General features: G+C 37.3%; 1 protein-coding gene across 1 annotated transcript in view; it reads right to left on the reverse strand.

Annotated features, from left to right (window-relative positions):
- Positions 1-443: 443 nt before the first annotated feature.
- Positions 444-15,131, reverse strand: part of LIPI (lipase I) — a 68,301-nt gene continuing 53,613 nt past the window's right edge. Inside the window, exon 8 of the mRNA XM_078358557.1 lies at positions 444-565. Within this exon, the coding sequence (XP_078214683.1) occupies positions 444-565 (122 nt within the window). The remainder of the gene's footprint in view (positions 566-15,131) is intronic.

The following is a 15,131-nucleotide window of genomic DNA, read 5'->3' on the forward strand; positions in this document are numbered from 1 at the left end:
CTGTAATTAGAGGTTAGGGGATTTGGATTTGATTTCCAGCCCTGTGCCAGTCCATCAGCCGCTCACTTTCAAGTGAGAATCTTTAGGTGAGTCACTTTCTGTCTCTGTTTCTTGATTTTTGCACATGAATTTATGCGGGCATTAAGGACCAGAGGGAAACGATCCCTTTTTCAGCTCAGTGCCTGATTTGTTGAGTATACTTGTCAATACGGAATTTAATAAACCTATGATTTTGGATTAGCTCTATTACCTCTGCTAGAGTTAGCAGAAAAATTAAACAAAAATGAACAACTTTCATAATATATTCAGAATGTTTAACTGTATGCGTTATTTCTTTATTTTTGATTCTTAAATTTTTTTCAAGAAATAGAAATATCTGAATCTCAAATTGAACAGTGCATTATAAAAGAAAAACTAATTGCATTATTTACAAGTCCATTAATTCACAAACAAGTGTATTTGATGAAAGACAGCATTTTATGTTTTCTTTGGTGTACATGTGTTTGGATTAAGAAATACTTCCTCTCTTTCTTTAAGTTCAATATTATACCTGCAAAGTGGTGGTCTGTGAAAGAAAAAAAGGGAGAGAACAATAAAATAACTATTAGTAAAACAACAGTTTATTTCTTTCTCTTGTAAATATTAGAATAGTCCATACCTGTAACTAACTAGTTCTCTAAATGTAGGGAGTTGGAACAAATCTATAGGATCATATTCACTCTATCCCATTTTGCTGTGCAGGGACAAAATAGACATAATCCTAATGAGAAAGAAAAAATCTGTTTCACTTCTTTTCTTTCTGCTTTATTGGAACACTTAATTGTATGAGCGATACAGTTATACACTGATACACCTGAAACTTGAACTCAACTCAGTGACCAGTCCATTCCTTCCATCATGATGACCACCAGAAGAGAGTCAGGGTGAATCACATAGACAAATTTTGCCAAAGCGATTTAATCAGTCCTCTCATGCCACCTACTAAAATGGAAATATTAAGGCCTAAGGTATTCTATATCTTGGACAGATTTTATATTTATTATTTCAAGCTTTCTGAGAAGTCAAGTCACTGAAACACTGTTCACATATTTATAATAAAACAGTGAGACAAGTGTATTTTCTACAATTGACTAAAAGCTCATGACCCTATTAGCATAGCACTAATTTAAAAAAATCTATATTTCATAAAGTCTCTACAAGCATTACAAAACAGTTTAGGCAGGCTCACAATGCCTATCAATGTTAAATTTTACTAAAGCCTTTGAGAAAAATTAATTTGCTCTCCTTTTATGTTGTAAAAATTTAATATCACAGTCATGAATTTGGATATCTTTTTTATCTTATGTTTAATAGTTCCTTCTCTCCAGGCAATAAAAAACAAAAGCACTATAATTTGGAAGTAATTTTGTGATATATTTGGAATTACCAAGGGAGAAGAATATTAAGTATTTATCTTTTTAATTTCAAAAAGCATACTGAATATTGTACTTCTTCTGCTGTGCTTACCACACATTACCAAAATGAAAGCATTACATTGGTAAAGTGTAAGATTGATCTAAAATAATAAAAAAGAAGTCTAGTGATTAAAAAATTTTTTAAATTCAAATACATTCTAGTTTGTATTTTAATTCACATTTATTATTATACCAAAGCACAAAATATATATAAGCTTCTTTGCTTGAAAACTCTCCTTAAGGCTTTTGCTCAATCTATCACCACATCTATCCATTTAACATTCCTTTTCTTTTGCCATTAATACAGAGGCCTCTAAATTTGACTTTATTTTTTATTTATTTGCTTATTTTAAATTCATAAAATTCTATGTATTCATTATGTATGTTATGTTTTGAAGAATAAATACATTGAGGAATTGTTAAATATAGTTAATTAAAATACATATTGCCTCATATAGTTATTTTGCAGTAAGAGCATGCAACATTCACTCTTTGCATTTTTCAGGAATATAATATTTTGATATTAACTATGGTCACCAGGCTGCACAATAAACCTATTGAACTCATTCCTTCTATGTAACTGTAATTTTCTATCCTTTGACAAACATCTCCTAAACACTTACCCCTCCCTACTGGCCAGCCTTTGGTAACCACTATTCTACTCTCTGCTTCTATGAAATCAACTTTTTTAGATTCCACATGAGTTAAATACTACAGTATTTCTCTTTGTGTACCTGGTTTTTATACTTAATATAATGTCCTTTAGGTTCATTCACATGCCATTGCCAATGATGAGATTTTCTTTATTATGTCTGAATAGCACTCCAATTTCCATCTCTCTTTCTATCTTTATCTATCATTTATTTCTCTTTCTCTATGTCTCTCTCTCTATATAAATATAATTATATAAATATATATAATTATTTGTAAATATATAATTATATATAAATATATATTATATATAATTATATATAAATTATATCAGATGAAAATACACATGTACATAAGAGTTTGAAAAGCACTAGAAATGGCAATCCTGTGGGTAAATTAATAAGGTTTTACTTAATTATTTATATCTCTTAATAGAGTAGCACAAAACCTGGCAAGAGAGAAATATAAGTATACTACTGTTCTCATTTTATATGTGAAGTGCTAAAACTCACATGAAGTTAGACTGTGATAAAGTAACAGTTATAAACTCTGAATAAATCATTAAAGTAATAAAACAAAGAATAATAATTAACAAATTGACAAAACAGATAAAATTGAATCGTGAAACTACTTGATTCACCCAAAAAGGCAAAGAATGAGAAAAAGTAGAACAAAGGACAGATGGATCAAATAGAAAATGGAAGGGCAAGATGATAGCTGTTTGTTTGTTTGTTTGTTTTGAGATGGAGTTTCACTCTGTCATTCCAGCTGAAGTTCAGTGGTGCAAACTTGGCTCACTGCAACGTCCACCTCCTGGGTTCAAGAGATTCTCCTGCCTCAGCCTCTCAAGTAGCTGGGACTACAGGCGCATGCCACCACACCTGGGTAATTTTTTGTATTTTTACTACAGAATGGGTTTCACTATATTAGCCAGGGTGGTCTCTATCTCCTGACATCCTGATCTACCTGCTTTAGCCTCCCAAAGTGCTGGGATAACAGGAATGAGCCACTGCACCCAGCCAAGATGATAGTTTTAAACCTAACAATATTAATATTGAAATTAAATTAAAAGATGTAAATACCCTCAATTAAATGGCAGGGCTCATCATCATTTTTCATTTGAGACATGCAAATTTTAAGAAAAATGAGGTACCTCTACACACCTATTAGAAAAACTAAAATGAAAACTAAACGTTAAGGAAAAAAAAAAGCTGGAGAAGGTGCAGTTTGGGTTTAGGAGTTCATAGAGTTCTTGTATTTTGCTGGTATGATTGCAAAATGTGCAGTCACTTTAAAAAATAGTCTTGCAGTTTGTTATAAAGTTCAACACACACCATATGACCCAGATATCCAAGTTCTAAATATCTATCTAAGACAAATGAAAACATATGTTTACATAAAAACTTGTATGCCCAATATTTAGAGTAGCCTTATTATAGACATCAAAAAATGCAAGCAAACCATATGTGTTCTTACTGGTAAATGGCTAAACAAACTGTGGTATACAATAGAATACTATTCATTAATAACATGCCATTGACACAAGTAACAATGTAGATAAATTTTATATGTATGTGGTTAAGTGAATAAAACAATATTTAAAAGACCTCATGCTATATACAGTCAACACTCTGTATTCATTGATTCCACATCCATGGATTCAATCAATAGCAGATCCAAAATATCTGGGGGAAAAAATAGATGGCTGTGCCTGTATTGAACATGTACAGACTTTTTTCTCTTGTCATTATCCCCTAAATAATTTAGTATAGCAACAATTTAAATAGCATTTATATTGTATTAGGTATTTTAAATAATCTAGAGATAATTTAAATTCATGTGCATAAATTATATGCAAATGTACATAATTTTATATAAGGACTTGAGGAACTGTGGATTTTTATATGCACAGGGTTTCTGAGAACAATCTGCCACAGAAACGAAGGAGAAATTGTAATTCCATGTATATGTCTGGAGAAGTCAAAATTGGCCACAGTGGTTGCCAGCAGGTGGACTTGAAACCCAAAAAGCAGCATCAGGAAGTTTTTGTGATGAAGGAATTATAAGTTTTGATTGCAGTGGTGATTATATGACTCTCTGTATCTATGAAAATCCATGGAACTATACAACAAAAGAGTAAATGTTACTGTTACATAAAATATTTGAAAGCAGCTTTAGCCCAACATTTTCTAGCTGTCATCTCAGGTCACCTCTGTCATATCCCTCTCAGCCCTAAGTTCTGAGGTCCTACTCCACTGTAAGTGCCTAGAAGGAGAGCTCTGCTGTGGTCTCTAACACAGTTTGTTAAGAAGAGATAATTGATAATTACTCATTGAGTGCATGCATAGTTAAATATGGACCATAAGACATCACATTTTTATAACTCACATTTCCAATAATTTGGCAGTACTAAGTCTCACTAATTGCACATTATCTGTATGGACAGATCTAAATAGGAAAAGCAAATAGATGGTTTTGGCAATTGTCTAAGTAATTCAGCAATTATCTAAGTAATTAAAGTTAAAGCATACATTCATCCAAGCATCTGTTAACATCTCCAGCCAGCAAGGAATGTAGCGTTTTGCTCAACACACCCATGAAATGTATTTTCGTACATTTTCCCCAGAGTAGACACAACTGCTCCAGATTTCAAAAATTTAATAAATTTCCATAGTTCATTCATGTTTATACTTTACATAAAAATTAAAATTACATAGTTGTTCTTTTTTCTATTGCTCTGTAGCATAACCCAGTGACTTCACCCTATTTTTTTCTTAAAATATGAATAAGTAAAATATAATATTTATGTTAAAATGATTAAGAAGATAGTGAGACAAATAAAATAGTGGACACATATGTTTGCCTTTTCTCTTTCTTTTTTCTTTATAATAAGTGGCTAAGAAAAAGAAATGTATGCAAAGAACAATGATTGTGTGCTTACCAACATTCTGTATAAAGGTGTAAACATCATAACCCAAGATAGAAGGTTTAAAAGCGTTCTTCCTCCTTGATGTCTCTTCCATGCATATATAACAATGAAATTGTCTAAAATAAAGATCGTTACATATGCATAGATATTAACTATTTATGGAAAGACAAACTTTGGGGAAAATGACGGATCCAGTAAAAAAGACTAATTAAATTTCATAATCCGCAAAAGATAGAATACAACATAGCCATTAAGTTAGAAAAAAATGCTTACAACCCAGTTCATGATATAACATAGAAGCAATAACATTGTGTTCACATTGTTTTCTATGTGAATAATGAGCTTGAGGATACTGCGGTCTATGTTGAATGATGGATGTACACAAAGACCATGTCAGATAATGTAAAAAATTAAATGCATGCTTCCACTGTAATATATGCACTTATGAGTAAGTACAGCAAAATACTAACAATTTATACGTCTTAGTTGTAGAATTACATATGAATTAAGTTTTTCAAATTTTCCACAATGGGAATAATTGACTATATTAATTAGTGAAAAAGGTATGTTATTGTAAAAATTGCAATACCTAAAAGCAAAAGATAAATAAAACAAGGACAAATTAAAAACTCCGAGAAAGATTTTAGTTTAAAATCATTACAAAGGTACTTCTGAGCTGAGAAACCTTATATATTCTATGTATTAACTCTGGATTTCTGTTTCTTAAACTAATAAAGAGGATATTTCATAGATTTGTTGGAAGGACACCAAAAATAGCATTTGTAATGTAGTAGACACGAATTAAATTTTTACACTGTTACTCATCTAGAAATCAGGTTACTAATATGAAATAATCATCAAGGATATTTCCTTAAAGATGCCTAAATAGTCAAAGAAATCATCAATCTTAAGTACAAAACATATCCTAAATCATGTGTGTTATCCAAAGCAAGCATCTTGGAGAAAACTAAAAATCCCTTCCTTATGTATTAGTTTTCTATAGGAAATGATGAAATTCACTTTGGGGCAGATAGCTCTAAAGATAAAGTCTACTTTAAAAGATAAAATTGCAATCAATGCAAATTTCATTTTCTAACTTTCTTAGTCAACTGCGCTCCAGCCTTCCTATATCTTTAACAACTCTCCTGGGTGGCTGGGCTCAGTGGCTTATGCTTGTAATCCCAGCACTTTGGGAGGCTGAAGTGGGTGTATCAGGAGGTCAGAAGTTCGAGACCAGCCTGACCAACAAAGTCAAATCCCGTCTCTACTAAAAATACAAAAATTAGTTGGGTGTGGTGGCAGGCGCCTGTAATCCCAGCTACTTGGGAGGCTGAGGCAGGAGAATCACTTGATCCTGGGAGGCAGGGGTTGCAGTGAGCCAAGATCATGCCCCTGCACTCCAGCCTGGGTGACAGGACTAGACTCTGTTTCAGAAAAAAAAAGAGACAGGGACAAAAGCGAAATATGAAAGATTTTAGCATCTGTGCCCTGCCCTTGGACCAAGTTCAAGTTGACATGGCTACTGCCACCACCTAGCCAAGAAAGGATGAGGAAACCAGGCTCTCTGTGCTTGGTATATCTAAGACAATACCCACTACCATGCTATGGGCTGCTGAGAGACCAAGACTCAAGCAGACTGCACTGCCCACAGCTTCTTGCTCATTCTGCACACATGAGTAGAGCTCCATCCTCTCTGGTCACAAGCCTATACCTGGCACCATCTTGAGAGTTTAATGACATGCTGTGCATGACCCTTGGATGAATTTTGAGGGGATTCAGCTGCAGCTGCCAGCCAATCAGAAGAGAGATGGAGAGACCAAGCTCTTCTAAGCACACTTAGGACAATAACTCCTGCCCTACTACCAGCAACTGTGGAACTGAGGTCTAGCCTGTCTCACCCATCACAGCTACCAGGAACATCAACATTGACCAATTGCATCCCAGTGGGTTGCTCCACCACCACTACTGTCAACCCCATGCTACCCAGAGGTCTAAGAACCTTCCCACACACCTGGCTCACCACTCTCACTACTAACTTCTAAACAAGCTACTTGGAGACCCCCAAATCAGCCCTCCAGGACCAACTAACACTGAAGCCAGTAAAAGCTCTTCTGGAGCCTAAAAACAGGGACATTTACCCTACTCTGCCACTACTGGGGTTTGAAGCCTGATTCAGTTAGCAACCAAGTCCCCATCAAAATGTTGCTACAGCATCAAATAATAACTGTACCTTAAATCACTGAGGAAATCACAGTTAACACTGACTCTATGTACTGCTGAAGAAGTCAAACAGAATTATATTATCACAGGCACCCCAAATCAAAACCAATGGATCCTACTCAACCAACAATCTACAAATATCTTCAGGAAAAAAATATGCCCCTATGAAAGAAACTTCAAAAAACTGAAACAAGCACTGGCTATGCCAGTTGTGTAAATATCAGTGGAAGGACACAGGAAAAATGAAAAAGCAGGGAAATATGACACCACCAAGGGACCACAACAGTACTCAAGCAGTAGATCCCAAGCAGAAAGAATCCTCAAAGTTCCAGAAAAATAATTCAAAATATTGATTTTAAAGGAACTCAATGAGATGTAAAACCTGTCTTTGAGTTGTGAGATTCTTCTTCTTCTTGATCTAATTTCTTATTGAAGCTTAGTAAAGTTTTGGATGTATTTTGTATTTCCTTCAACAAAACTTTTACTTTTAGAATTTGTGCTTTTGGTTTTCTTTTAAGAAACTTGATAAATTTCTCATTAATATCCTGAATTGATTTTCTGATAGCTTTGTATGAGTTTTCAGTTTTCTGTTACATCTCATTGAGCCACCACATCTGACCATTTAAATACAGTTTCTGTTGGATTGCCAGTCATTTTTTATAGGATTAGAAAAAAATTCTAAAATTTATATGGAATCAAAAGAGACCCCAAATAAACAAAGCAACCCTAAGCAAAATGAACAAAGTTGGAGGCATCACATTACCTGACTTCAAATGAAACACAGCATATTCTCACTCATAGGCGGGTGATGAAAAATGAGAACACATGGACACAGAAAGGGGAGTACTAAACACTGGGGTCTATGGGGGGAAGAGGGGAGGGCCAGTGGGGGGGGAGGTGGGGAGGGATAGCCTGGGGAGAAATGCCAAATGAGGGTGAAGGGGAGAAGGAAAGAAAAGCACACTGCCATGTGTGTTCCTACGCAACTGTCTTGCATGCTCTGTTCATGTACCCCAAAACTTAAAATCCAATAAAAAATTAAAAAAAAAATTGTACTACAAGGCTAGAATAGCCAAAACAGTATGGTACTGGTATTAAATAGACACGTAGATTATTGGAACAGAATAGAGAACACAGTAACAAAGCCATACCCCACAACCAACTGATCTCCAACAAAGTCAACAAAACTATACACTGATAAAAGGACACCCAATTTAATAAATAGTAGTAGAAAAATGGAATAGTGATAGGCAGAATTATGAAACTAGACCCCTGTCTCCTGCTGTATACAAAAGTATATTCAAGATACATTGAATTAACCTAACATAAGACATCTAAACATAAGATCTGAAACTATCTTCTGCTTTCTGCACATGGCTCCCAGTTTTCCCAACACCATTTCTAAAACATGGCATCCTTTCCCCATTGCTTGTTTTTGTCAGGTTTATCAAAGATTGTATAGTTGTATGTATGTTGTGTTGCCTCCGGTGCCTCTGTTTTGTTCCATTGGTCTATATCTCTGTTTTGGTACCAGTACCATGCTGTTTTGATTACTGTAGCCTTGTAGTATAGTTTGAAATCCGGTAGTGTGATGCCCCCCGCTGTGTTATTTTGCTTAGAATTGACTTGGCTATGCGGGCTCTCTTTTGGTTCCATATGAAGTTCATGGTGGTTTTTTCCAGTTCTGTGAAGAAAGTCAATGGTAGCTTGATGGGGATAGCGTTGATTCTGTAAATTACTTTGGGCAGTATAGCCATTTTCACGATATTAATTCTTCCTAACCATGAACATGGAATGTTTCTCCATCTGTTTGTGTCCTCTCTGATTTCGTTGAGCAGTGGTTTGTAGTTCTCCTTGAAGAGGTCCCTTACGTTCCTTGTGAGTTGTATTCCAAGGTATTTTATTCTTTTTGTAGCAATTGCGAATGGCAGTTCGCTCTTGATTTGGCTTTCTTTAAGTCTGTTATTGGTGTAGACGAATGCTTGTGATTTTTGCACATTGATTTTTTATCCTGAGACTTTGCTGAAGTTGTTTATCAGTTTCAGGAGTTTTTGGGCTGAGGCGATGGGGTCTTCTAGGTATACTATCATGTCGTCTGCAAATAGAGACAATTTGGCTTCCACCTTTCCTATTTGAATACCCTTTATTTCTTTTTCTTGCCTGATTGCTCCGGCTAGAACTTCCAGTACTATATTGAATAGGAGTGGTGAGAGAGGGCATCCTTGTCTAGTACCAGATTTCAAAGGGAATGCTTCCAGTTTTTGCCCATTCAGTATGATATTGGCTGTTGGTTTGTCATAAATAGCTTTTATTACTTTGAGATACGTTCCATCGATACCGAGTTTATTGAGGGTTTTTAGCATAAAGGGCTGTTGAATTTTGTCAAATGCCTTCTCTGCCTCAATTGAGATAATCATGTGGTTTTTGTTTTTGGTTCTGTTTATGTGGTGAATTACGTTGATAGACTTGTGTATGTTGAACCAGCCTTGCATCCCTGGGTTGAATCCTACTTGATCATGATGAATAAGTTTTTTGATTTGCTGTTGCAATCGGCTTGCCAATATTTTATTGAAGATTTTTGCATCTATGTTCATCATGGATATTGGCCTGAAGTTTTCTTTTCTTGTTGGGTCTCTGCCGGGTTTTGGTATCAGGATGATGTTGGTCTCATAAAATGATTTGGGAAGGATTCCCTCTTTTTGGATTGTTTGAAATAGTTTTAGAAGGAATGGTACCAGCTCCTCCTTGTGTGTCTGGTAGAATTCGGCTGTGAACCCATCTGGACCTGGGCTTTTTTTGTGAGGTAGGCTCTTAATTGCTGCCTCAACTTCAGACCTTGTTATTGGTCTATTCATAGTTTCAGCTTCCTCCTGGTTTAGGCTTGGGAGGACACAGGAGTCCAGGAATTTATCCATTTCTTCCAGGTTTACTAGTTTATGTGCATAGAGTTGTTTGTAATATTCTCTGATGATGGTTTGAATTTCTGTGGAATCTGTGGTGATTTCCCCTTTATCATTTTTTATTGCATCTATTTGGTTGTTCTCTCTTTTCTTTTTAATCAATCTGGCTAGTGGTCTGTCTATTTTGTTGATCTTTTCAAAAAACCAGCTCTTGGATTTATTGATTTTTTGAAGGGTTTTTCGTGTCTCAATCTCCTTCAGCTCAGCTCTGATCTTAGTAATTTCTTGTCTTCTGCTGGGTTTTGAGTTTTGTTGATCTTGCTCCTCTAGCTCTTTCAATTTTGACGATAGGGTGTCAATTTTGGATCTCTCCATTCTCCTCATATGGGCACTTATTGCTATATACTTTCCTCTAGAGACTGCTTTAAATGTGTCCCAGAGGTTCTGGCACGTTGCGTCTTCGTTCTCATTGGTTTCGAAGAACTTCTTTATTTCTGCCTTCATTTCGTTGTTTACCCAGTCAACATTCAAGAGCCAGTTGTTCAGTTTCCATGAAGCTGTGCGGTTCTGGGTCTGTTTCTGAATTCTGTGTTCTAACTTGATTGCACTATGGTCTGAGAGGCTGTTTGTTATGATTTCAGTTGTTTTGCATTTGTTGAGCAGTGCTTTACTTCCAATTCTGTGGTCAATTTTAGAGTAGGTGTGATGTGGTGCTGAGAAGAATGTGTATTCTGTGGATTTGGGGTGGAGAGTTCTGTAAATGTCCACCAGGTTTGCTTGCTCCAGGTCTGAGTTCAAGCCCTGGGTATCCTTGTTTATTTTCTGTCTGGTTGATCTGTCTAGTATTGACAGTGGCGTGTTAAAGTCTCCCACTATTATTGTGTGGGAGTCTAAGTCCTTCTGTAAGTCATTAAGAACTTGCCTTATGTATCTGGGTGCTCCTGTGTTGGGTCCATATATGTTTAGGATCGTTAGCTCTTCTTGTTGTATCGATCCTTTTACCATTATGTAATGGCCTTCTTTGTCTCTTTTGATCTTTGTTGCTTTAAAGTCTATTTTATCAGAGATGAGAATTGCAACTCCTGCTTTTTTTTGCTTTCCATTAGCTTGGTAAATCTTCCTCCATCCCTTTATTTTGAGCCTTTGTGTATCCTTGCATGTGAGATGGTTTTCCTGGATACAGCACACTGATGGGTTTTGGATTTTTATCCAATTTGCCAGTCTGTGTCTTTTGATTGGTGCATTTAGTCCATTTACATTTAGGGTTAATATTGTTATGTGTGAATTTGATACTGCCATTTTGATTCTAAGTGGCTGTTTTGCCTGTTAGTTGTTGTAGATTCTTCATTATGTTGAAGCTCTTTAGCATTCAGTGTGATTTTGGAATGGCTGGTACTGATTGATCCTTTCTATGTGTAGTGCCTCTTTTAGGAGCTCTTGTAAAGCAGGCCTGGTGGTGACAAAATCTCTGAGTACTTGCTTGTTCGCAAAGGATTTTATTCTTCCTTCACTTCTGAAGGTCAGTTTGGCTGGATATGAAATTCTGGGTTGAAAGTTCTTTTCTTTAAGAATGTTGAATATTGGCCCCCACTCTCTTCTGGCTTGTAGTGTTTCTGCCGAGAGATCTGCTGTGAGTCTGATGGGCTTCCCTTTGTGGGTGACCTGACCTTTCTCTCTGGCTGCCCTTAGTATTCTCTCCTTTATTTCAACCCTGTTGAATCTGACGATTATGTGCCTTGGGGTTGCTCTTCTTGCGGAATATCTTTGTGGTGTTCTCTGTATTTCCTGCAATTGAGTGTTGGCTTGTCTTGCTAGGTGGGGGAAATTTTCCTGGGTGATGTCCTGAAGAGTATTTTCCAGCTGGGATTCATTCTCTTCGTCCCCTTCTGGTACACCTATCAAACGTAGGTTAGGTCTTTTCACATAGTCCCACATTTCTTGGAGACTTTGTTCATTCCTTTTTGCGCTTTTTTCTCTGATCTTGGTTTCTCGTTTTATTTCATTGAGTTGGTCTTCGACTTCAGATATTCTTTCTTCTGCTGGGTCAATTCGGCTATTGAAACTTGCGTTTGCTTCGCGAAGTTCTCGTATTGTGTTTTTCAGCTCCTTTAATTCATTCATATTCCTCTCTAAGGTATCCATTCTTGTTATCATTTCCTCGAATCTTTTTTCAAATCTTTTTTCAAGGTTCTTAGTTTCTTTGCATTGATTTAATACATGATCTTTTAGCTCACAAAAGTTTCTCATTATCCATCTTCTGAAGTCTAATTCCGTCATTTCGTCACAGTCATTCTCCGTCCAGCTTTGTTCCCTTTCTGGTGAGGAGTTTTGGTCCTTTCTAGGAGGCGATGTGTTCTGGTTTCGGGTGATTTCCTCCTTTTTGCGCTGGTTTCTTCCCATCTTTGTGGATTTGTCCGCTGGTCGTCTGCGTAGTTGCTGACTTTTCGTTTGGGTCTCTGAGTGGACACCCAGAATGTTGATGATGAAGTATTTCTGTTGCTTGGTTTTCCTTCTACCAGTCTAGCCCCTTCACTGTACGACTGTTGAGGTCCGCTCCAGACCCTGCTTGTGTGGGGTCCACCTCTAGTAGCCATGGCACAGCGAGGGATGCTACCAGTTTCTTTTTCTGCTCTCTTTGTCCCAGGATGATGCCTGCCTAATGACAGTCTTTTGGATATAGAGGGGTCAGGGAGCTGCTTGAGGAGACAGTTTGTACTTTATAGGGGTTTAATTGCTGAGCTGTGCACTCTGTTGTTCATTCAGGGCTGTTAGGCTGCTATGTTTGATTCTGCTGCAACACAGCTCATTAAACAACCCTTTTTTTTTTTCTCAAATGCTCTGTGTTGAGGGGTTTGGGCTTTATTTTTGGATGTCCGATCAGGTGTCCTGCCCAGCTCAAAGGCAGACTAGCCACTGTTTGGCTGCCGAGGCTCCGCCCTGCTGTTGTGTGATTCGCGCTGTTCCTGCCGGCTCTGCTGTGGTCTCCGCCACGCCCTGCGGCGGAGTCTGTTCGTGGCAGCGTGTTGCCTCAGCAACGGCAGGCTGCGTCAGCAGTGGGCGTGTATCTCAGTAGGGACGGGTTGCCTCGGCAACGGCTGGCTGCGTCAGCAGTGGGCGTGTATCTCAGTTGGGGCGGGTTGCCTCGGCAACGGCTGGCTGCGTCAGCAGTGGGCGTGTATATCAGTTGGGGTAGGTTGCCTCCGTAGTGGTGGACGCCCCTCCCCCACAGAGCGTCTCGGACCGTCTGCCCGGGATAGTTTGAAATCGCGGTTTTGTTCGTCCCACTGGGTATCCCAAGCGATCTGTCGCTGCAATCCCCTGGGCTGGGCTACTGTGGAAGTCTCGTTCAGTCTCAAGTCCAGCCCTCTCAAGTCTCAGGTTGCCAGTTCAACAAGGCACCCGGACAAGCGCGCCCTGTGGGGATTGCTGGGTAGGGCTGTCCGTCACCGCCCCGGCTGCCAGCTTCGCCAGGCAGACCTACTGCCTGGCATCCCGTGTCTTTTTATACTTGGGAGTTTCCCCGTTCTGTGGGCAACAAAGATCAGTCTGGAAATGCAGCACTGACTCACCGTTTGCGAATTCAACGCGGGCTCCAATCCTGGGTTGTTCTCACAGCGCCATCTTGAGTCCCCTCCCCTTGGTAGTTTTTGACTGACTCATGTTAATCTTATTGGTGCATTTAACAAGAATTGCTATTGCTATAACATTGAATCTTCCACTCCATGGATAATTTTTTGAATATTTGCAGAATTCTCTTCAGTATCAAAATTTTAATATAAAATTTATACAAATGGGTCTAAATGTCTTTTCTTTTAGTTCTTTTAGTACCTGGTTTTTAGTTCATCCTTTCTATTTGAGATCTGTATCTTCTTTTCCTCAGTTGAATGGAATTTTATTGTACTATATCTGCGGTTAGTTCTTCTGTCATGTCTCCTTTTCAGGAACATTAGGTATCCAAATATTGCATGTCAATTATTTTTCCCTAAATAATACCCTATTTTATCTAATTTTTGTATCTCTTTATGCTGTACATTATCAATAAATATATTTTTCACATTATTGATCAAATCTATTTTTTACTATTTTAATGTTGATACCAAATAACTTTACGTTTTTTTTAAACTCAGCCAACTTTCTTTTAACTGCAATCAGTTGTCTCATCATCTCACTTTTCACCTAGTCTTCCAAGGATTTCTGCTTTTTTCAAATATCATTGAGAACACTAACCAATGCTTTATGGAACTTTCTTCTATTTCCTGTTAAAAACCTTTTTAAAAGCCAACCTTATTTTGAATCCTTAATTGTTATGCCTTTTCTTCTTGCATTGCTATCCTGAATTAGCCCTAATTTGGTTGTCTTTTTGTGTTTTTCCTGTCCACTTCTGTTTAAATAATGAAAGGAATATCTGCCCTGGCATTTGCCGATGTACACAGAGGGTGAATTGTCCTTGATTCTTTTTACTTTCCACATGAATGGAACTAAATTTCTCTTTCTCATCTTGAGTTTATGTGTTCTTTTATGTGAAAATATTCTAGCTAAATTTCTAATGTCCAGCCAAGATTTATATTGTGTGCTGCCTCTGGATTGAGGTATTTATGATAGAGTGAAAACTTTATTCCTGGATAATATAAATTTTTAAAATTTAAATCCCAGGAAAGAAGCATGCACTATAACATCTAGCCATCTCTGTTTATACTCCAACTTTATATTTAGAAGGAATAGGGCAACTAGGGGACTTTAACCCCTGTTACAATGGTGCAACAATACTGGCCCCTTTATAGTCTAGCATTAGGGGACTACAAACATCATTTCTATTCTTATGTTTAGGGAAGGCTTTTCATCTTCAAAATAATAGTCAGGAAGTGGCGGGAGCTAGATAGCATTAGGAGGAAAACCTAATGTAGATGACGGGTCGATGGGTGCAGCAAACCACCATGGCACGTGTATAACTATGTAACAAGCCTACACATTCTTCTG

Source organism: Callithrix jacchus, chromosome 21 (assembly GCF_049354715.1).
Source record: "Callithrix jacchus isolate 240 chromosome 21, calJac240_pri, whole genome shotgun sequence".
In the NCBI taxonomy this organism is placed as follows: domain Eukaryota; kingdom Metazoa; phylum Chordata; class Mammalia; order Primates; family Cebidae; genus Callithrix; species Callithrix jacchus.